We start from the raw sequence: 24,027 nt of genomic DNA, 5'->3' as shown, positions 1-24,027 counted from the left end.
ATTGGTCTTAGTGTCCCGTCCTTTTTGGGAATTAGAAAATACAGCGAGTAAACCCCTGTTCCCTGTTCTTGTAAAGGAACTAGTTGTATTGCGTCCTTTTGTAGAAGTGACAGAACTTGTTTGAGCAGAGTAAGGTGTTCTGTGGACATTGGACACTGCCTGGGTGGTATGTGTAGGGGGGGTTTCTGTAAGTTCTAGGCAGCAGCCATACTGGATAATCTGTCTTACCCACTTGTCTGTTGTGATGGAGTTCCAGACAGGAGTGGAATGCTGTTGGGGGAGCAGGGGGAAGTCACTGTTTTGTGGTGGAAGAGGTTGGATTACTATTGTTTCCCCGACCTCTTCCCTTGTTGTCCCTTCTATATCCTCCTCTAAAATATCCTTTGTTAGAGGATGTTTGCGTGTTGGATTTGAAGGATATTGTGTTGTCTGCACCCGTTTGTTTGGAGCCCCCTCTATAGAAGGAGCGACGAAAGGAACTTCTAGTTTGTGTGGACTGCAAAGCTCCCATAGATTTGGCAGTGTCTGTATCCTTCTTCATTTTCTTCAGTGTTGTGTCTACCTCTGGTCCAAACAATTGGTTTTGATTAAATGGTTGATTTGAAATGGTAGTTTGGACTTCCTGTTTAAATCCTGAAATGCGTAGCCACGCATGTCTTCTAAGTACTACACTAGTATTTACAGCTCTAGATGCAGTATCTGCAACGTCTAGTGCGAACTTGATTGAGGCATTAGAAATGAGTTTCCCTTCTTGTATAAGATCATTTGCTTGTGCCTTATATTGGTCAGGAAGTTGGTCTAGCAGTTTTTCTAGCTGGTCATAATGAGCCCTATCATATCTGGAAAGGAGGGCTTGTGTAATAGCTATTCGCCATATGATGGTAGCTTGTCCGGCTATTCTTTTGCCTGAGGCATCTATGACCTTGGATTCTTTGTCAGGTGGAGGAGCTTCACCTGACGTTTGTGAGTTTTATCTCTTCCTAGAATTGGATACAACTAGGGAATCTAATGGTAGTTGCCCTTTAATGTAGGCTGGATCTGCAGGTGCAGGCCTATATTTTTTCTCAATCCTAGGGTTTAAAATCCTGGTACGTACAGGGTCTTTAAAATTTTCTGGAGCATGTTTGATGACCCCTTTAATCATAGGAAGAATTTGAACAGATCTCTGTGATTGTTCAAAAGTGTCTAATAGGAAATCTTCCTCTGCTTCGTCAGAATCCATAGTGACCCCATGGTAAATGGCCGCTCTGTTTAATAGGTGCCCAAATCCAATGTTATCTTCTGGGGGAGAAGGTTTTGATGGGTATGACTGTGGGTCAGGAATGTCTGGTATATTCTGTGGATTTGGGTACTCCCAGACTGTCATCTGTAGAGTATGGGAAAGGCTCATCTGTGTCCATCCCTCCCCCTAAACTATATCATCATTCTGAGGTGAATGTGGTGACAAAAGAGGAGAATGTAAAGGAGAAATCTGTGGTGAATTGTTAAGAGGAGCAGGAGATGAAGGAGAAGGAACTATAGGTGAAGAAGGGTGCATCAGGATGTGGCAGAGTCCTTCTTGGCAGGAACGACCGGAGTCTGCCTTCCTTTTCTTATGTGGTGTGGTGGACACCTGACCTGTTTTTGGGTCGATGTAGATCTTCTTTTGCGAGGATCTGGCTGGAAAAGTTCTTCTGCTTTAGAATCCTTAGTTGGTGCCGATTTTTTCGGTACCGGGCGAGGTTGCTGCTTGTCTTTAGCCTTAGGAGTTGTTACAGTGTTCTTTGGCGTCATTTTCGGCACCGAGGGTGTTGTTTTCGGTGCCGTAGGCTGTTTCGAGGCTTTGGACGCGTCGGAATCAGGCCTTGTCGGTTTCGGCATGGAAGACGATGTCTTTGGAGTGGAAGCTCGTGGTCTTGTCGGCTTCGAGGCGTCGGACGCTGGCTTCGTACCCTTGTCTTTAGAAGTCGACGGTTTCGGAGCCGAGACTTCTTTCGGTGCCGAGGGAGCTGGTGGGATCTGTACATGCGGCTTGCTCGGTACCGAGGTACCGGAAGGCTTAGTTACTTTCTTCGTAGCCGGGCTCGATGGCGGGGCTGTCAAAGTGGTTTTTCGGTCGCGACTGGGCCCCGAAGGCAGAGTGTTGACCTTTGCCTTCGATCTGGGTGCTGTGTGTGGTGCAGGGGCAGTAGTACTCATGCGCTGACCCGATGGTATGGAGTCATCTGAGTCGTCTGCCTCGGATACGATCTGGAGATCATAGGAATCTTCTTCAGGAACAAGCGGAACCTCTTCGTCGAAAATATCCACCGGTTCGGGAGCTGATCTCTGCATGTCGTGTCAACGGGGCCCTCCGATCTCTGATGGTTTTCTTGGATCGAAAGGACGCGCAGGCTGTACAGCTGGATTCGTCGTGTCCTGGCGATAAGCACAGGTTGCAGAGCTCATGGTGGTCACCGTGTGGAAACTTTGCTCCACACCCGAGGCATTTCTTGAATGGCGTCCTTTCCATGAGGTGTAGGCCTCACGGCGTGGATAGGCCCAACGGCCCGAGTCGACGACCAGAATCGAGCTGATTGAATCGAAATAATGTTATTCGGTATCGAAGTTAGTTTTTGGACGTTTCTTGTGCTTCGAAGTACTTGAAATGTCTATTTCTAGCCGGAGCGGAAAACTTTCATCCGAACTCAGTGGCGGAAAAAACAATTAAGTATGGAGCCGATGCTCTTGCGCACTATCGTCCAAGGGAGGAGTCACCTATCTCGTGACTACAAAAGACTTCTTCCAAGACAACATGTAATCATCCGAGCCCAACACCAGGTGGCGACCTAATACATAGAGTAGTATCTGCAGCTCATATGCCTCGAACATAAAGTAACTATATATTTTTATATACAAAACAATTGGCCTAGAGTTCAGTTCTTGAGTGTGTGAGACCATTAGCTGAGGGTGTACAACAAATGCTTTACACTGTCCTCGGATACTGCCTTACTGCTCGACCAAGCTACCGCTTTAGAAAGTACGGTTACATCAAACTTTAGCCTCTGTCATACCTCTGGGGACTGTGGACTCTGCACACTGTACCTTACTTTGGTCCAGCATATACAGAGCCAATTTCGTACAGGGCTGAGCACTGTAATGGCAGATGTAATGGCAGAAGGACGCTGGTAGCTGAACACTATGTTGATAGGTCCAGATAAGGGTAGACCTGTATGTGCTGTCTCCTTAGGTGTGCTGCTACTGTCGCCAGGCACTTTGTGAACACCCTGGGTGCTGTTGTTACTCAGAAAGGGAGGACCTTGAACTGATAATGTTGCTTTTGAATAGTGAACCTGAGATACTGTCTGTGTGATGGGTGTATGGGTATATGGAAATACGCATCTTTTAGATCCAGTGTTGCGAGGAAGTCTCCCTGACTGAGTAACGGCAGAACCTGCTGTAAGGCGAGCATATGAAAATGCTCTGACAGAATGTAATTGTTCAGAGGCCTGAGGTCTAGTATAGGTCTGAGAGACCCGTCCTTTTTTGGGTATTAAGAAATACAAAGAGTACACCCCTGAGCCTTGGTCTTCTACAGGCATGAGCTCTATGGCCCCTTTTTGCAGCATGCTGACGACCTCCTGCTGCAATAAGTGTAAGTGCTCTGCGGACATAGGACGGTGTCTTGGTGGTATGTTGGGTGGAGTGGATGTCCATTCCAGACAATACCCGTACTGGACAATGTCTCTTACCGACCTGCCTGTGGTGATGGATCTCCAGACTGGCAGGAACTGTTGTAGTCTCCCCCGACAGGTGTTATATGGTCGGGGGGCAGTGACAGGGCGTCACTGTTTGTTATTGGCAGAGGATCTGGAATTGTTGTTTCCTCTTCCTCTGCCCTTGATGTTGTTTCCACGATATCCGCCCCTGTTTTTATTGTAGGTGGATTGTGTACCTCCTTTATTGTACTGTGTCTGCTGTGTGGACTTGCCTCTTGAAGGTCCTCTAGTATTGGAGCGACGAAAGCAGAGCTCCCATAGACTTTGCAGTCTCTGTGTCTTTCTTAATTTTTTCAAGGGTGGTGTCAACCTCAGGTCCAAATAAGTAGTCCGGGTTAACTGGCTGATTGAGGATAGAAGTTTGAATTTCTGGTTTGAATCCCGAGATTCTTAACCAGGCATGTCTCCTTAACATGACGCTAGTGTTAATGGCCCGGGCTGCGGTGTCAGCTGCGTCTAGCACGCACTTGATGGAAGCATTGGTTATAAGCTTTCCTTCTTGGATTAGCAGTTCTGCACCCTCCTTGTACTGATCTGGTAGGTGTTGCAACAGTGTCTCAAGGGTATCATAATGGGACCCGTCATATCTGGCTAAGAGTGCCTGAGTGTTTGCAATGCACCAGATGTTAGCTGCCTGCGCTGCCACCCTTTTTCCTGAAGTTTCCAGTACTTTCGACTCTTTGTCAGGAGGAGGAGCATCACCTGTAATCTGGGAGTTTGCTCTCTTACGTGCATTAGAAACAACTAATGAGTCCAACAGCAACTGTCCTCTTATATAAGTAGGGTCCACAGGTGCCGGTCTATATTTCTTCTTAATTCTTGGGCTCAATACCCTGGCCCTGGTGGTTTCCTTAAAAATGTCACCAGCATGCTTAAGGACCCCTTTGGGCAGGGTATTTACTGTTCTTTATGAAGTGGAAAAGGTGTCGACCAGAAAGTCTTCCTCCACAGGGTCAGCATGTAGTTGCAAGTCATGGTTACCTGCCGCTCTTTCAATAAGGGCGTTAAAAGCAGTAGTGTCCTCAGTGGGAGATGTTTTTACACTGTATACATGTGTGCCAGGGGCAGTCTGCGGATCTTTTGGCTCAGCTGGGTCTGTCCATGGTTGGTTTTGATCATCGGGATCAGTGTCCACATGATAAGTGTCATCCTCATCCTCATCATCCCCTGCATCCACATCTGAGTATGTGGGTGAAAAAGTCTGAGGCTCTTGTCCATAGGATTGGAGAGGTTCCACAAGAACTGGCGATGCTGTTGAATCCCTCTTCTTTTTTTAAGGGAATCCTATATGACTCCATGGGGGTTTCTGGTATAATCTTCCTTTTATAAATGGACAGTCTACCAGTTTCCGAGTCGATGAACTGCCTCGACTCCTGTTCTTCAGGCTCCTCCGTGGGCTCCACTTCCATCGACACTTTTTTAATGGCTCCGATACCTTTCTTTGGTTCGAACATCTTGGGACGCGCTGTTTGATCGGTGTCGATGCGGTCTAAACGTTTCCGACCAGCTTCGGTGTTGGGGTCTTCTTCGGCCCGACCGCTGTAGCCTTATCTTTGATGCGTTGGAGTGACTCCGACACCTCTTTGGCTACGAATGGACTCGGGTGTGTCGACTCGACAGGGTCCTTGGAGCCAGTCTTCGTTTTGTCCGCCGGCCTCGACCGAGGATCGAACCCTTCTTTTGGTTCGGGCCTTTTGTGTGGGTCGATTCCCCATGGCGTCGGCTTTGTCGGTCTGACAGCCTTGACTTTGGTCTTCGGTGCCCCAACCTTCGGTTCGATGACGTTCTTGAGCTTCTCGGTATCGACGGCCTTTTTCTGTTTCTTCGGCTCCGAGGGTTTGAGGCCTTGGAGCCGACCAAGGCCACTTGCACTTTTGGTTTCGGTATTGGCAGTGATGCTTTCGGTTTCGATTTCTTTGGATCGACCAATGGCGGTTTTGATACCGATGGCTCTTTATATATGTTCGAAGCCGGGCATTTATGCGGGGCTGTAGAACGAGTCTGTAGATCTCGGGTAAGGCCTTGTGGCGATCCCTCGACCTGAGCCTTATTGAGTGCTTCGTCGACTGCCTCCGTATAGCCGGTTGGGCCTAGCTCCTCGGCTGAGCTATCTTCTACGGCCCCAAGGGCCTCTGCGTCGTCTCCTACCTCTTCGACGACGTTTTCGTCTTCTTCTAACACGTCTTTGTCGTCATACTCCGAGTCATGGCCCGAAACCGGATCTGAGAGTTCTTCCCGATCCTCCAGATCAACGACCTCTTCGGTCCCGAAGATGTTTTCTGGAACAGGCGCTGATTTCTGCGACTCCAATCGAGCCGCGCATCGAATCTGAAGAGTTTTTTGCGACCTGAACCGGGCACACGCCATACAGTTGGCTTCGTTGTGATCCGGGGACAGGTACTTGTTGCACACCGGGTGGACAACGATGTGCGGGTATTTTGCATTACAAAGTGGACATCTTTTGAATGGGCTTCTTTCCATCGAAGATCGGGTCGAATGTGGAAGAAAACCCTTCCGATTCCTGATGTCCTCTCGAAGCAAAGTTATCGGTACCGAACGAAATAATACAGACGCTGTCGAAAGCCTTCTGGCTTCGAAGAAAGTTTTCCTAACTTGAGCTAAGATAGTAACATCCGAAACCAATGGCAGAAAAAAACAATCTGAGGATGGAGAGGATGCCCATGCGCACTGTAGTCCAGGGGAGGAGCCACCTATCTCGTGATACTTCGAAGACTCTTCCAGGACAGCAATGTGCAATGATCCGGACCCAACACTAGGCGGCGATCTATGCACAGATATGAATTCAGCATCCCACATGCCTCGAACAACATGTTTCGATGAAGCCTAACCAAAGTTAGCATTAACCACGAGGATTATAAAGCACTTAAGAGTATATGGTATGGCTATATCATAGAACAGCTATAAGGAGATGGTTCCGAAAGCTGCAGAGGGGCTCAGCTCATGCTAGGGCACCCTCTCATATAAAACCAAGCACTCTGCGTCCAGGATTGTTGAGGCCTGCCATAGGAGTGACTCATAGGTGTATATGTGTCTATATGTATATATAGATATAGGGATACTATATCTAAGTAAGGGGTGATTATAACACCTTAGCCTGGCTGTGTGAACAGACCTGTAGTGTCAGTTTGGAAGGCAAACCAGGGGTGGCACAATACATGCTGCAGCCCCTGGTAGGCCTAAGGTGCACCTATGCCCTGGGTACCTATGGTACACTAAACAGGGGCTCACAAGGGTGACCCAGTAACCAATCGGGTATATACCTAAAGTACATGGTATCAAGGTAGAGAGAGAACAGCTGGGCTGTGGGTCTGATTGGCAGGCCCACAGCCACACTAAAGTCAAAAAACCAGATAATCACAGCAAAAAAAGGGGGTAACCATAGGAAGCAGACCCTACTCTCCTACAGGCGTGACAAGTGATTCTGTAGCAAGAGGAGGTTAAAGAGGCCGGTACTGAATTAGGAAACAATGGTAACCGTCATCCAGCATGAAGTGGAAGTTGGAAATAAGAGACAAAGGCATCTGCGCCATAGGAATTTCTGGTGTAGGTTGACTGTCATGAGCTGAAAAATCTTAGTCTTCCTGGTCCTCATCAGTCTTGACGTTTAATTAGAAGCTCAGAGGGACTGCGAGCAGCCCGAAATCCGTCATCCTCCTCTGATTCAACATCAGAAGAAAATAAATATGGTGGCGGTTGAGAAGCAGTTTGAATTGGCATCAAGTTATCCAAGGAGGAATGTCGCCGTAGAAGTACAGAACTCGAAGGCTTCAAAGGAACTAGATCCATGGATGCAGTCGACACTCACAGCTGACGAAGCCACCACCGACGAAGCAATCGTTAAGGACTTGTGCGTCGACAAATGTTTCTTGTTTGCTTCACAGACGCCGTTGATGAAGACAAAGACGCCGTAGATGAGAGGCCTCACCTTTACTGACACAAACGTCAACAGTGATGATGCAGACGAAAGAATCATAGCCGACTTCATAGATGCAACAGTTGAAGTTGTCGACGTAGAAGCGACGATAGCAGTCCTCGTCGACGGATGAAGCGATGAGCTCATCGACTAGGTACTCAGTTTTGAGGTAAAAACTGCGTAGCCAGAGTCTTGGACGCCTGCGAATCAGATCTCGGGGGCATAACAGGTGATAAAAGACTCTGAGGGGCAGAAATCACCCCTTTTGAAGTAGATGGTCTGTCAGTGGACTTTTCAAGTTGATGTTTCTTCACCACTTTAGCTTTAGGAGGAACCTTCTGAGACTCACTGGTCCTCTTCAAGGATGTAGTAGTCTTGACTGAGGACAAACTCTCCACATCTGATAGAGGGCTCTCTGAACTTCTGCAACCACAGAAGGAGACACCATTCTCTGTCCTTTAGAGTCTTCTGAGAGAAGGTTCTACATATTTTACAATCTTTTACCTGGTGTTCAGGATCGAGCCAATGAATGCACTTTTTATGAGGGTCCTCAGAATGAAGTCGCTTGTTCCCACAAGTCCCACAACATTAACTAACGCATGGACCAAAATGCCAAGCAAGTTTCACATCTAGCAAAACATACTTTGTAAACCATACCTTTAATGGTCTGAATTCTATTACTCGTTGCAGTTTCCTGATTATGATAATCACTTGAATGACTGTGAGAAACATGCAAGCCAGTGTATAAACAAAAATGGTAATTTCACATCAAATTAAAGGATTTGTTAAGCTCATGGCTACCCAGATGGGCTTCCTTGTGCTGACGTCCAGCTGACCGGGATACAAAGAGCTTAAACAAACTGACAGGTTATTAATTGTTTGCTAAAGGTTAGCGGTAATGTATTCCAGAGTTTGGAGGCAAGATAGGAAAAAGAGCAGCCCTCTTATCTAGCTCTCAACTCTGGAAACCAAAAGCAGACTCCGATTGCATGCTCTTAGCTTTGTTGGCACACAATGGTAATGATCATACACACCTGGTGCATCAAAGGATCTTGAGGGACGCCCATCATATGTGCCTGAAACAAATCCATACTGGGGAGCGGTACAGGGGGCTGGGAATACGTTGGCAGCTGAACACCATCTCCTGGAAATCCACTGTGGTGCAAGGAAAGATTGATAACAGGACATTAAACAGCACCCAAACAAGCAATTAGTAACGTTCTTGACGGAAACAAGCTTGAGAATACTGGTCATATATTGTAATTTATATCAGAAGTAAACAACTTACAATGAAGGCTGTGTGGGGGATGAAGGAGTTGAAACATCTTGCTTCAATTCTTCTCCTGCTTCTGGTTCATCATCATAATCAAATCGGTCAAGCAGCTTAAAAACACAATGTATGCAGTACAATCACTTACTGTCTCAAAGAAGAAATATTTTCTAACTAAAGAATAAATCAAAACACTCCCACAGGATAATAGGTTAACTTAGGAAGCTGGTGCTATACCAATAAGAGCTCTTTTTTAGGGGGTAGTGTGGTTAAGCAGCCTTAGGGCTTATCAGAGAGGAGTGTGAGACATCTGTAATACACGCACAGTCAATAAATGGTACACACAACTCAATAAGAAGAAGCACACCAATTTGTAAAAATAACACATCTATATGGATTATGTTACTTCCCCACTAAGCATCTGTTCTTGGCATGTGGAGCTGTAGAGTCACATGCTTTGCATACTCCTGCCATCTAGTTTTAGGTTTGGATGTTTGCGAGTAGTTTTTCTTCGAGGAAGTCTTTCCAGTCACGAGGTAATGCGATGCCTTTGGTCATAGTGCGCATGGGCATTTACTCCATTGTTAGATTGTTTTCCAACAAGAGGGTGAGACTGGAGTGAGTGTAGAAAAGAGATGTCCATGCGTGGATAATGTAAATAATGAGAACTGCAATAATTACAGGTGCCCAGGGAGGAGGGTGGGTGAATGTAAATCTACAGTTCTAAATGCCAAGAACAGATGCTTACTGGGTAAGTAACAATCCATCCGAGAAGTGTGCTGTAGATCCACACGTGCTTTGCATAGACTATATAGAAGAATTCTCCCAAAGCGGTGGCTAACCAGTAGATGTTGCAGTTGTCTGGAAAAGTGTTTTTAGCACTGCCTGCACTACACTGGCATGTTGGCTTGCTATTACATCCACATAATAGTGTTTGGTAAATGTGTGTGGTGTAGACCATGTTGCTGCTTTACAAAGGTCAGCTATAGGAATGTTACCTTAAAAGGCCACAGATGCCCTTTATTTTGTGAGTGGGATGCACTGCAGGAGGTTGCAAATGCTACTTACCAGTATGCATCTGTTCTTGGCATGTAGGGCTGCTGACATTCATATCTGTGCATAGATCGCCGCCTAGTGTTGGGTCTGGATGATTGCACATTGTTGTCCTGGAAGAGTCTTCGAAGTATCACGAGATAGGTGGCTCCTCCCCTGGACTACAGTGCGCATGGGCATCGCCTCCATCCCCAGATTGTTTTTAGCCATTGGCAGAGATGGAGTGACATATGTGAGTGATGCCCTATGCTAAGAGTATGAAAATATGTGTAAAGAAAATACTGCAGCTGCTACAGGCGCCGGGGAGGAGGGCGGGCGATATGAATGTCAGCAGCCCTACATGCCAAGAACAGATGCATACTGGTAAGTAGCATTTGCAGTTCGAGGCATGTGGGCTGCTGAATTCATATCTGTGCATAGAATACATAGCAGTCCCTCCATTAGCGGCGGCCGCCCGTGCCAGCTGCAGCCGTTTGAAAAAGCGTTTTGAGAACAGCCTGGCCAACAGCTGCCTGTTGTTTAGAGTGCACGTCTACACAGTAATGCTTAGTGAAAGTATGTGTGGTAGACCATGTAGCTGCTCTACAAATATCTTCTAAGGGAATGTTACCTAGGAAAGCCATAGAGGCCCCCATCTTTCTGGTGGAGTGGGCTCTTGGTGGAATTGTGAGAGTGCGTTTAGCTTTAGCGTAACAGATCTGAATGCATTTCACTATCCACCTAGCGATCCCAGCTTTGGAGATAGCATTTCCCTTGTGGTGTGAGGCAAAAGCAACGAAGAGTTGCTTGGTCTTACGAAAGTCTTTAGTCCTGTCGACGTAGTACATCAAGGCTCTTTTAACATCAAGGGTGTGGAGCATTCGCTCCGCCAGTGACTCTGGGTTTTGAAAAAACACTGGTAACTCAATTGTTTGGTTCATGTGGAATTGAGATACAACCTTGGGTAAGAATTTAGGGTTAGTGCGGAGCACCACCCTGTTAGCGTGTACTTGGAAGAAAGGTTCCTGGATGGTGAGCGCCTGCAACTCGCTAACCCTCCGTAGCGATGTAATTGCTACTAAGAAAGCAACCTTCCAAGTTAGAAACTGAAGCTCACAAGAGTGCAGTGGCTCAAAGGGAGGACCCATCAGCCTTGTAAGAACCACATTGAGGTTCCATTCTGGAGCTGGTGGTGTCCGCGGTGGAATGACCCTTTTGAGTCCTTCCAGAAAAGCCTTGATAGCAGGGACCTTAAAAAGTGATAGGTGTTGCCTATTCTGAAGGTATGCTGCCATCGCAGACAAATGAATGCAGATGGAAGAGTACGCCAAATTGCATTGGTACAGGTGGAACAGGTAGCAAATAATATTCTGAATGGAAGCGTCCAGCGGGTCAATATTGTGGTTTACACAGTACATGACAAAACGCTTCCACTTGGCAGCGTAACAAGCTCGAGTAGTGGGCTTCCTTGCCTCCCGAATGATGTCCATACAATCGGGGGGAAGATTGAGGTAGCCAAACTCTAGGACTTCAGGAGCCAGATCGCCAGGTTGAGCTGTTGCGGATCTGGGTGCTGAATGTCGCCATGGCTCTGCGTCAGAAGGCTGGGGGTGAGATGGAGCCTCTGATGCGGTACCACGGAGAGTTCCAGAAACGTGGTGTACCATGGTTGGCGAGCCCATGTTGGAGCAACCAGGATGAGAGTCATCGAGTGCTGCCTGAGTTTGCGTGCCACCAGCGGTATCAGAGGTGCTGGGGGAAAAGCGTACGCAAATCTGCCTAACCAGTTCATCCACATCGCATTGCCCTGTGATTGCGGGTGTGGGAACCTGGCGGCGAAGCTTTGGCATTTTGCGTTCTCCTTTGTGGCGAACAGGTCTATCTCTGGATGACCCCACCTTTGGAAGTACGGTTGGAGTACTGATGGGTGTATCTCCCACTCGTGCATTTGGTGGCTGTGCCTGCTGAGCAGGTCCGCCATCTGGTTGTCTTTGCCCGGGAGATGCTCCGCCATGAGGAAGATGTTCCTCTGAATGGCCCACTTCCACATGCTCTGAGCCAGATGAGACAGCTGCGGAGAGTGTGTGCCTCCCTGCTTCTGGATGTAGTACATGGCCGTCATGTTGTCCGTCCGGATCAACACGACCTTATTGGACAGATGTACTTTGAAAGCCTTTAAAGCCATGAAGATTGCCATCAGTTCCAGAACGTTGATGTGCATCTTCCTCTGCTGTAATGTCCATAGTCCCTGCACCGAGTAATGGAGTACATGCGCTCCCCAACCCTGGAGAGAGGCGTCCGTTGTCAGGATAATCTGTGGCACAGGCTCCTGGAACGGTCGGCCCTTGCAAAGGTTTTGTGGATTCCACCAATGCAGAGAGTTGTACGCCCGACCGCTCACCAACACTAGGTCTGTTAGTTGCCCATGAGCCTGAGTCCACTGACGTGCCAAGCACTCCTGAAGCGGACGCATATGTAGTCTCGCGTGCGGGACGATGGAGATGCAGGAGGCCATCATGCCTATCAACTGCATGAACACCTTCGCTGGAAGCGAGTGCTGAGGTCTGAATCGTTGGATCAGAGTTTGGATGCTGGCGATTCTCACTGAATTTGGCTGCGCAGTGGCTGCCAGCGTGTTTATCGTCGCGCCCAGATACTGCCGTACATGGGCGGGCTGGAGATGAGATTTTGGATAGTTCAGCGAGAATCCCAGATCGTGCAGGAGATGAATAGTGCGTGACACGTGGTCTGCGCACCGCTGTTCTGTCCTTGCCTGAATGAGCCAGTCGTCCAGATAAGGATAGACGTGGACGTTCTGGCGTCGCAGATGCGCCGCCACAGTCGCCAGACACTTTGTAAAGACTCTTGGCGCTGTGGTGACCCCGAACGGCAGAACCCTGAACTGGTAGTGCTGGTCTAGGAGTGTGAATCTGAGATACTTCCTGTGGGAAGGATGCAGGGGGATATGAAAGTATGCATCCTTTAGGTCCAGTGTGGCCAGGAAGTCCCCCTGTTGAAGTAGAGGGAGAACCTGCTGTAACGTGAGCATATGGAAGTGCTCCGAGAGAATGTACCAGTTGAGGGGCCTGAGGTCCAGGATGGGCCTGAGGGATCCGTGTTTTTTGGGGATCAGAAAGTACAGGGAGTAAACCCCTGTTCCTCTTTCTTGCAGTGGGACGAGCTCTATTGCCCCTTTTTGCAGCATGACTGTGACCTCCTGCTGCAACAAGTGCAAGTGCTCGCCGGACATAGGACGGCTCCTTGGAGGTATGTTTGGTGGAGTGGAAGTAAGTTCCAGACAGTAACTGTACTGGATAAGAGATCTCACCCACCTGTCCGTGGTGATGGATTTCCACGCGGGCAGGAACTGCTGGAGTCTCCCCCCGACCGGTGTTGTGTGGTCGGGGGGCAGTGACAAGACGTCACTGCTTGTTGGCGGTGGTGGACCTGGAGCTATTGTTTCCACGTCCCCTGCCCTTGACATTGTTGCCTCTGTAGCCACCTCTACCCTTGTTGGTGTATGAGGTCTGGGTATTGCCCTTGTAGTACTGTGTGGATTGCGATGCTTGACCCCTGGAGGCGCCTCTGGAATTGGAGCGGCGAAAGGAACCACCCCAAAACTGCTGAGATTGGAGGGCCCCCATCGACTTAGCAGTGTCTGTGTCCTTTTTCATTTTTTCCAGTGTCGCATCCACCTCGGGGCCAAACAGGTGGTCAGGATTAACTGTTTGGTTGAGTATGGTTGTTTGGATATCAGGTTTAAAGCCTGAGATTCGAAGCCATGCATGCCTTCTCAGCAACACACTAGTGTTGATCGCCCTGAAGGCAGTGTCAGCCACATCTAGCGCACATTTGATGGAAGCGTTAGTGATTAGCTTGCCCTCCTGAATTAACATCTCCCCAGCCTCCTTGTACTGGTCAGGTAGGTGCTGCAACAGTGTTTCTAGGGTGTCATAGTGAGCCCTATCGTAGCGTGCAAGTAGGGCCTGCGTGTTTGAAATACGCCAGATGTTAGCTGCCTGCGCAGCAATCCTTTTTCCTGAGGCCTCGAATATTTTCGACTCTTTGTCTGGGGGAGGAGCGTCACCAGTAGTCTGTGAATTCGCCCTCTTCCGAGCGTTGGATACAACCAAAGAGTCCAGTGGCAAGTGTCCCTTGATGTAGGTTGGATCCGAGGGCGCTGCCTTATATTTCTTATCAATGCGAGGATTGATGACACGCGCCCGAGTGGGCTCCTTGAAGACCTCCGGCGCGTGCTTTAGCACCCCTTTGAGCATTGGCAATGTCTTGACTGTCTTCTCTGCCACTGAGAAAGTGTCAAACAAAAAATCCACATCCACAGGATCTGAGTGGAGCTCAACATCATGGTTGGCTGCGGCCCTCTCAATTAGGGCGTTGAAGGCCGCAGAGTCCTCCGTCGGTGAGGTCTTTGCCGCAAAGAGTTGCGGTTCCTGACCCGATTGCGGGTCATCTGGGTCGGCTCCGGCCGACCAGGGTTCATGTTCCTCCTCCGGATCCGAGTACGCCGGATAGTTGTACTCGACTTCCTCCTCATCGTCACCTTCCCCTGCGTTAGAACGCGTAGGAGAACGTTCCACTTGTTTGGGAGACGAAGGCTCCATAGGGGCCGAAGCGCCCGCCGAGTCCTTCTTGTTTTTAAGAGGAATCCGAAAATGTTCAAGCACCGGTTCCGTGGTAATTTTCCGTTTGAGGAGGGACAATTTCCCAGTATTGGCGTCCATGATGACCTCACGGCGCTCTTCCTCAGCGAGTGGCTGGAGCCGAGGCTTTGACCCCGCCAGCGACGCTTTGGGCGTCGACACCTCCTTCGAGGGCACGTCCGCCCCCTGCTTCGGAGCGAAGGCTTTCGGCGCCGACTTTGGCGGCAGGGTGTAGCGAATAGGCGTTTGCGCCTTCGCCGGCTTCGATGCGGGCTTCGGCTTCACTCCCTCTGGTTCGGGAACCTCAGCGTTTCGAATCCGTTGGAGGGATTCAACGACCTTCTTCGTCAAGGCTGGAGAGGGCTTGACCGTCTCGAGCGATTTCCCTGAGTCGGGAGTCGAGTCTGCCGGGGGCAGCGTCTTCGGAGTCGACAGCTTGCCATCCTTGGCCCCGACGGTCGGAGCCGGCACAGCCGGAGCCGTGGAATCGCTTTGGCGCTTCTTTGGAGCCTTTCTCGGGTCGTCGACCTCGACCATTTTCGGCGCCGACGCAGCCGCGTCGACCACCTTCGTCTTCGGCGTCGACCCCGAAGCCTTGGGGTCGGCCATTTTGGCGTGGCTTTTCAAGTCGGCCATTTTGACTTTCTTAGGTGTTGACGCCTCTAGAGCCTTCTGTCCCACCAGTGGGGCTTTCACTTTCGGTTTCGAAACCGATGGTGTGGATCCCGATGGCTTCACTTTCGTTTTCTTCAACGGGAGTGGCGCCTCAGAAATGTCTGCGGCCGGGCCGAGAGGCGGGGCAGTTGGACTATTAGCAAGGTCTTGGGTAAGGCCCGAAGGCGATCCCTCGACCTGGGCCGTATGTTGGGGATTAGCCCCTGAAGGAGTCTGGGGGTGCTCTTCCTCTGAGCTATCCCCCACGGTGGCAATGGCCCAATCGTCGTCCCCTACCTCGTCGCCGGCTTCATCAAACTCCTTATCTTCTGCGTCGTAGTCCTCTCCCTCCGACGCAGGGCTAGAGTCCGAAACCTGGAAGACATTTTCGTCCTCTTCAAATGCTTCAAAGATGTTGTCCGGCGGGGGCGCAGGGGGCGCCGACAACTGGGCATGGAGTCGAGCGGCCCGACGATGCTTTAGGGTCTTCTTGCACCGGAACTTTGAGCAGGCCATACACCTGTCCTCGTCATGGTCCGGTGATAGACACTTGTTGCACACAGGGTGCACGTCGAGGTGTGAATACTTGGAGGTGCACACCGGACACCTCTTGAACGGAGTCCGTTCCATGTTCAGGAACTTGGAGCGTCGAGTAGGCCCGTCCGCGCCGAGAGCACGCGGAGGGGCAGGAAGCGTTCGGAGCTGAGAATAAGATAACCCGAACGAAACAATACCGACGTCCAGCCTAAAGACCTTTTGGTCTCAAGTAGAAACGTAAAACTACTATCGGTTCCGACAGAGGGAACCGAAACACATCCGAACCCAATGGCGGAAAAAAACAATCTGGGGATGGAGGCGATGCCCATGCGCACTGTAGTCCAGGGGAGGAGCCACCTATCTCGTGATACTTCGAAGACTCTTCCAGGACAACAATGTGCAATCATCCGGACCCAACACTAGGCGGCGATCTATGCACAGATATGAATTCAGCAGCCCACATGCCTCGAACATAGATAAAATTCTTTGTTTTGCGTAGCAAGTTTCAATGCACTTAACAATCCATCTTGAAATGCCAGATTTAGAAATAGGATTGCCTTTGTGAGGTGGTGTAAAAGAATGCAAATGCTACTTACCAGTATGCATCTGTTCTTGGCATGTAGGGCTGCTGACATTCATATCTGTGCATAGATCGCCACCTAGTGTTGGGTCCGGATGATTGCACATTGTTGTCCTGGAAGAGTCTTCGAAGTATCACGAGATAGGTGGCTCCTCCCCTGGACTACAGTGCGCATGGGCATCGCCTCCATCCCCAGATTGTTTTTAGCCATTGGCAGAGATGGAGTGAAGAATGTGAGTGATGGCCATGCTATGAGCATATGTGTATATATGAATGAACACTGCAGCTGCTACAGGCGCCGGGGAGGAGGGTGGGCGATATGAATGTCAGCAGCCCTACATGCCAAGAACAGATGCATACTGGTAAGTAGCATTTGCAGTTCGAGGCATGTGGGCTGCTGAATTCATATCTGTGCATAGAATACATAGCAGTCCCTCCATTATCGGCGGTCGCCCGTGCCAGCTGCAGCAGTTTGAAAAAGCGTTTTTAGAACAGCCTGACCAACAGCTGCCTGCTGTTTGGAATGCACGTCTACACAGTAGTGTTTAGTGAAAGTATGTGTGGTAGACCATGTGGCTGCTCTACAGATATCTTCTAAGGGAATGTTACCTAGGAAAGCCATAGAGGCCCCTAACTTCCTGGTGGAGTGGGCCCTCGGTGGGATAGTGAGAGTGCGCTTAGCTTTAGCGTAACAGATCTGAATGCACTTTACTATCCATCTAGCAATCCCCGCTTTGGAGATAGCGTTTCCCTTGTGGTGTGTGGCAAAAGCAACAAAAAGTTGTTTGGTTTTGCGGAAATCTTTCGTCCTGTCTACATAGTACATTAAAGCCCGTTTCACATCAAGGGTATGGAGCATGCGCTCCGCCAGCGTCTCTGGGTTTTGGAAAAAACACCGGCAATTCAATTGTTTGATTCATGTGGAATTGTGATACCACTTTGGGTAGGAATTTAGGGTTAGTGCGGAGCACCACCCTGTTAGCATGTACTTGGAAGAAAGGTTCTTGGATGGTGAGCGCCTGCAGCTCGCTAACCCTCCGTAGCGATGTAATTGCTACTAAGAACGCAACCTTCCAAGTCAGAAACTGAAGCTCACAAGAGTGCAGTGGCTCAAAGGGAGGACCCATCAGCCTCGTAAGAACCACATTGAGGTTCCATTCTGGAGCTGGTGGGGTCCTTGGTGGAATGACCCTTTTGAGTCCTTCCAGAAAGGCCTTGATAGCAGGGACCTTAAAGAGTGACAGGTGCTGCCTATTCTGGAGGTATGCTGCCATAGCAGACAGGTGAATGCGGATGGAAGAGTACGCTAGATTGCATCGATACAGGTGAAAAAGGTAACAGATGATGTTTTGAATGGAAGCATCTAGCGGGTCAATATCGTGGTTAGCACAGTAGATGACAAACCTCTTCCATTTAGCCGCATAACAAGCTCTAGTAGTGGGCTTCCTTGCCTCCCGAATGATGTCCATGCAATCGGGAGGAAGATTGAGGTAGCCAAACTCTAGGACTTCAGGAGCCAGATCGCCAGGTTGAGCTGTTGCGGATCTGGGTGCTGAATGTCGCCATGGCTCTGCGTCAGAAGGCTGGGAGTGAGATGAAGCCTTTGATGCGGTACCACGGAGAGTTCGAGAAACGTGGTGTACCATGGTTGGCGAGCCCACGTTGGAGCAACCAGGATGAGAGTCATCGAGTGCTGCCTGAGCTTGCGTGCCACCAGCGGTATCAGAGGTGCTGGGGGAAAAGCGTACGCAAATCTGCCTGACCAGTTCATCCACATCGCATTGCCCTGTGATTGCGGGTGTGGGAACCTGGCGGCGAAGCTTTGGCATTTTGCGTTCTCCTTTGTGGCGAATAGGTCTATCTCTGGATGACCCCACCTTTGGAAGTACGGTTGGAGTACTGATGGATGTATCTCCCACTCGTGCATCTGATGGCTGTGCCTGCTGAGCAGGTCCGCCATTTGATTGTCTTTGCCCGGGAGATGCTCTGCCATGAGGAAGATGTTCCTCTGAATGGCCCACTTCCACATGCTCTGAGCCAGATGAGACAGCTGTGGAGAGTGTGTGCCTCCCTGTTTCAGAATGTAGTACATGGCTGTCATGTTGTCCGTCCGGATCAACACGACTTTGTTGCACAGATGTACTTTGAACGCCTTTAAGGCCATGAAGATTGCCATCAGTTCCAACACATTGATGTGCATCTTCCGTTGCTGTAGCGTCCATAGTCCTTGCACAGTGTAATGGAGTACATGCGCTCCCCATCCCTGGAGAGAGGCGTCCGTTGTCAGGATAATCTGTGGGACAGGCTCTTGGAATGGTCGGCCCTTGCAAAGGTTTAGTGGATTCCACCAATGCAGAGAGTTGTACGCCCGACCGCTCACCAACACTAGGTCTGTCAGTTGCCCATGAGCCTGAGTCCACTGACGTGCCAGGCACTCCTGAAGCGGACGCATATGTAGTCTCGCGTGCGGGACAATGGAGATGCAGGAGGCCATCATGCCTATCAACTGCATGAACACCCTCGCTGGAAGCGAGTGTTGGGGTCTGAATCGTTGGATCAGCGCCTGGATACTGGCGATTCTCACTGAATTTGGCTGCGCAGTGGCTGCCAGAGTGTCGATTGTCGCGCCCAGATACTGTCGCACGTGGGCGGGCTGGAGATGGGACTTTGGGTAGTTCAGAGAGAATCCCAGATCGTGCAGGAGATGAATGGTGCGTGACACGTGGTCGACGCACTGCTGTTCTGTCCTTGCTTGAATGAGCCAGTCGTCCAGGTAGGGAAAGACGTGGACGTGCTGGCGACGGAGATGCGCCGCCACGGTCGCCAGGCATTTTGTAAATACCCTTGGTGCTGTGGTGACCCCGAACGGCAGAACCTTGAACTGGTAATGCTGGTTTAAGATTGTGAATCTGAGATACTTCCTGTGTGAAGGATGCAGGGGGATATGAAAATATGCATCCTTCAGATCCAGTGTAGCCAGGAAGTCCCCCTGTTGAAGCAGGGGAAGCACCTGCTGCAACGTGAGCATATGGAAGTGCTCCGAGAGGATGTACCAGTTCAGGGGCCTGAGGTCCAGGATCGGTCTGAGGGACCCGTCCTTTTTGGGGATGAGAAAATAGAGGGAGTAAACCCCTGTTCCCTGTTCTTGCAATGGAACGAGCTCTATCGCCCCTTTTTGCAGCATGAGTAGAGCTTCTTGCTGCAACAAGGTCAAGTGCTCGCTGGACATAGGACGGTTTCTTGGCGGTATGTCCGGTGGAATGGACGTAAGCTCTAGACAGTACCCGTACTGGATAAGAGACCTCACCCACCTGTCTGTGGTGATGGACTCCCACGCCGGCAGGAACTGCTGGAGTCTCCCCCCGACTGGTGTTGTGTGGTCGGGGGGCAGTGACAAGACGTCACTGCTTGTTGGTGGTGGTGGACCTGGAGCCATTGTTTCCACGTCCCCTGCCCTTGACATTATTGCCTCTGTAACCACCTCTGCCCTTGTTGTTAAACGAGGCTTGGGTGTTACCCTTGTAATATTGTGTGGATTGGGATGCCTGTCCTCTTGAGGTGCCTTTTGAATTTGAGCGGCGAAAGGAGCCACCCCGAAACTGCTGACTTTGTAAAGCCCCCATTGACTTGGCAGTTTCCTGGTCTTTTTTCATTTTTTCCAGGGAGGCATCCACTTCAGGGCCAAACAGATGGTCAGGATTGACTGTTTGGTTTAGTATAGTAGTCTGGATGTCGGGTTTGAACCCCGAAATCCTAAGCCAGGCATGGCGTCTAAGCAACACGCTTGTATTGATAGCCCTGGAGGCCGTGTCTGCCACATCCAGTGCACATTTGATGGATGCGTTAGTAATGAGTTTACCCTCCTGAATAAGCATCTCCCCTGCCTCCTTGTATTGGTCAGGTAGGTGTTGTAGGATGGCCTCAAGTGTGTCATAATGTGCCCTATCATAACGTGCGAGCAGGGCTTGGGTGTTAGAAATCTTCCAGATGTTAGCTGCCTGTGCAGCGATCCTTTTGCCTGAGGCTTCAAAGATTTTCGACTCTTTATCTGGGGGAGGAGCGTCACCAGTTGTTTGAGAGTTTGCCCTCTTCCGAGCGTTGGAAACGACCAAGGAGTCCAATGGCAAGTGTCCCTTGATATACGTTGGATCTGTGGGTGCTGCCCGATATTTCCTGTCGATCCGAGGGTTGACCACACGCGCCCGTGTGGGTTCCCTGAAGACATCTGCGGCATGCTTGAGCACCCCCTTAAGCATCGGCAGCGTTTTGACCGACTTTTCAGCCACCGAGAAGGTGTCGAACAAGAAGTCCACATCCACGGGGTCGGAGTGTAGTTCGACGTCGTGGTTGGCCGCAGCTCTCTCTATCAGTGCATTGAAGGCCGCCGAGTCTTCTGTAGGGGACGTCTTGGCGGCGAAAAGCTGAGTGTCCTGACCCGACTGCGGGTCCTCGTTGTCGGCCCCGGTGGTCCAGGGCACAGGCTCCTCCTCCGGATCCGAGTACGCCGGATAGGTGTACTCGGCATCCTCCTCGTCGGCATCGACTGCGACTGAATGCGCCGGCGAGTGCCCCAGGGCCTGGGGGGACACAGGTTCCACCATAGCCGAAGATCCCGCAGAGTCCTTTTTGTTTTTAAGAGGGATCTTAAAGGGTTCCAACGCCGGCTCCGTCGTGATCTTCCTCTTGAGGAGCGACAGTTTTCCGGTGTTGGCGTCGATGAACACCGCACGACGTTCCTCGACCGCAAGTGACTGGAGTCGAGGCTTTGGCACCGCTGAGGCAGCTTTGGGTGTCAATGGTTCCTTAGCGGGTCCGCCCGGCTTCGGCGCGAAGGCCTTCGGCGCCGACTTGGGCGGGAGAGTGAAACGGATAGGCTTGTGGCCCGCGGTAGTCTGAGGCGCCACAGTGTCCTGAGCGGGAACCACCCCGGCTTTTCGAATCCGCTGCAAGGATTCCGCCACCTTCTTTGTGAAGGCTGGAGAGGGCTGGACTGGCTCGAGCGAATCCTCATCCTCGAGATCCACAACGACAGAGGGCACTTTCTTCGGTGCCGGCGGCCCATGCCCATCGGCGTCGTCGCCCTGACGTTTCTTCGGAGCCGTCTTCGGGTCCACGACCCCTTTCGGCGCCGATGCAGCCGCATCTGAGATCTTCGCCTTCGGCGCCGACCCGGATGGTTTCGGGTCGGCCATTTTGGCGCGACGCTTCTGGTCGGCCATTTTGGATGCCTTTGTATTTGACGCCTCCAGAACCTTCATCACCTGCGCCACTTTCGGTTTCGGTTTCGGATCCGATGGCGCGTGACCAGTTGGCTTCACTTTCGGTTTTATCAACTGAAGTGATGGTTCCGAAATGTCCGTGACCGGGCCCGGAGGCGGGGACGTAGGACTTATAGTGAGATCTTGGGTAAGGCCCGAAGGCGATCCCTCGACCTGGGCCGTTTGAAGGGGTATAACCCCTGAGTCTGGTTGGGGATGCTCCTCCTCTGAGCTATCCCCCATCGTGGCACAAGCCTGATCGTCGTCCCCTACCTCGTCGGAGACTTCGTCAAAGTCCTCCTCACCCGCGTCGTAGGTCTCCTCATCGTACACGGGACCGGAGTCCGAGTCTTGCGCGTCGTCTTCTACCTCGACAGATTCCTGGAAAATGTCTTCTGGAGGGGGCGCCGCAGCCGATAGTTGAGCCTGGAGTCGATTGGCCCGGCGAATTTTCAATGTCTTCTTGCTCCGGAATTTCGAACACGCCATGCAGGTGTCCTCGCGGTGATCCGGCGACAAGCAGGTATTGCACACAGGGTGCACGTCGAGGTGCGAATATTTTGAGTGGCACAGCGGACACTTTTTAAATGGAGTCCGCTCCATGGCTAGAGGTGTAATGTAGGCCCGTCCGCGCCGAAGGCACGTGGAAGGGCAGCAAGAAATCGGAGCTGAGAGTCAGAAAGAAAACCCGCACGCAACTATACCGACGCCCAGCCTAAAGACCTTTTGGTCTCGAGTAGAAATAGAACAACTATCGGTTCCGACAGAGGGAACCGAAACACATCCGAACCCAATGGCGGAAAAAAACAATCTGGGGATGGAGGCGATGCCCATGCGCACTGTAGTCCAGGGGAGGAGCCACCTATCTCGTGATACTTCGAAGACTCTTCCAGGACAACAATGTGCAATCATCCGGACCCAACACTAGGTGGCGATCTATGCACAGATATGAATTCAGCAGCCCACATGCCTCGAACAAACAGTTTTGTTTTACGAAAACATTTTGTTCTTTCGATATAATACAATAAAGCTCTTCTGATGTCAAGTGTGTGAAGAGCTCATTCTGCTACTGAATCAGGTTGAGGAAAGAACACCAGCAACTCAACTGATTAGTTAATATGGAAAGCAGAAACCACTTTGGGAAGGAATCGGGGATTGGTGCAAATAACTACCCTATCTTTATGGAGCTGCAAGAAGGGTTCTTTTAACCGCATCGCTGCTGCGGCGATTTTTGCGCTGTGCGGCTTTTTTCGTTTTACCGCTTTACATGACGAGCTCAGCTCGTCATCAGCACACGCCACCCGTGGCTGATGACGAGCTGAGCTCGTCATCAGCATCGAAGGGGTTAAGGTTAATGCCTGTAGCTCACAACTCTTCTTAATGAAAAGATTGCAATTAGAAATGTAACCTTCCATGAGAGAAACGGTAAAGGACACTTGTGTAGTGGTTCAAACGGTGGACCCATAAATCTTTTGAGTACAAAATTAAGATACCACACTGGTGCAATTCTTGGTGGTATAATTCTCTTTAAACCCTCCATTGATGACAAGAACATAGATAAATGCTGTCTGTTTTGTAAATACGCAGCTGCTGCTGCAAGCAGCAACCGAACAGATGTGTAAGCTAGCTCGAATTGCTGTAGGTTTAGAAGTTAACAGACAATGTTCTGAACAGAAGCATCTAGAGTTAGAATGTTGTTATTGCAGTAAACAAATTGTTTCCATTTTGCTGGATAACAAGCTCTGGTGTAAAGTCTCTTGCTCCTTTCAGAATACTCATACAGTCTGGTGGCAAATTTAAATATCCAAACTCTACGACTTTAGGTGCCAAATCGCCAAGTTGAGCTCCTTGGGATTTGAATGCTTGATTTCTCCATGGTTCTGAGTGAGGAGACTGGAGGTGAGGTGTTGCTTTTGATGGGAAACTACTGAGAGCTCTAACAGGGTGGTGTATCAAGGTTGACGGGTCCATGTGGGAGCTACCAAATCAGTATGAGGGATGTTTGTCGGCGATCCCGCAAAACAAACGGAAGGAGTGGGAGAGGCAGAAAAGCTTAGGCAAATATGCCTGACCAATTCATCCATAGGGCATTGCCTTTGAACAGATGGTGTGGGAACATGGCGGCAAAGTTTGGGCATTGTGTGTCGTCTAATGTGGCGAACAGATCTATTCGTGGGTATCCCCATTGTTTAAAGTATGGAAGGAGAACTTGGGGATGAAGTTCCCACTCATGTATTTGCGGGCTCCTTCTGCTGATGTCAGCACTTTGATTGCTCACTCCCGGGAGGTGTTCTGCCAGAAGGTGAATCTTGTGATGGATTGCCCATTTGCAAATTGTCGGAGACAGGCGTGACAGTTGGAGAG

At 50.2% G+C, this 24,027-nt stretch overlaps 1 protein-coding gene across 1 annotated transcript in view; it reads right to left on the bottom strand.

Annotated features, from left to right (window-relative positions):
* SCAF4 (SR-related CTD associated factor 4) overlaps positions 1–24,027 on the bottom strand; it is a 915,362-nt gene that overhangs the window by 623,110 nt on the left and 268,225 nt on the right. The window contains exons 11-12 of the mRNA XM_086934003.1: positions 8,960–9,054; positions 8,706–8,826 (exon numbers count right to left, since the gene is read on the bottom strand). Coding sequence (XP_086790129.1) covers positions 8,706–8,826; positions 8,960–9,054 — 216 coding nt within the window. The remainder of the gene's footprint in view (positions 1–8,705; positions 8,827–8,959; positions 9,055–24,027) is intronic.

Source organism: Lissotriton vulgaris, chromosome 8 (genome assembly GCF_964263255.1).
Source record: "Lissotriton vulgaris chromosome 8, aLisVul1.2, whole genome shotgun sequence".
Lineage (NCBI taxonomy): Eukaryota > Metazoa > Chordata > Amphibia > Caudata > Salamandridae > Lissotriton > Lissotriton vulgaris.
This window is presented reverse-complemented; position numbering and strand designations above follow the sequence as displayed.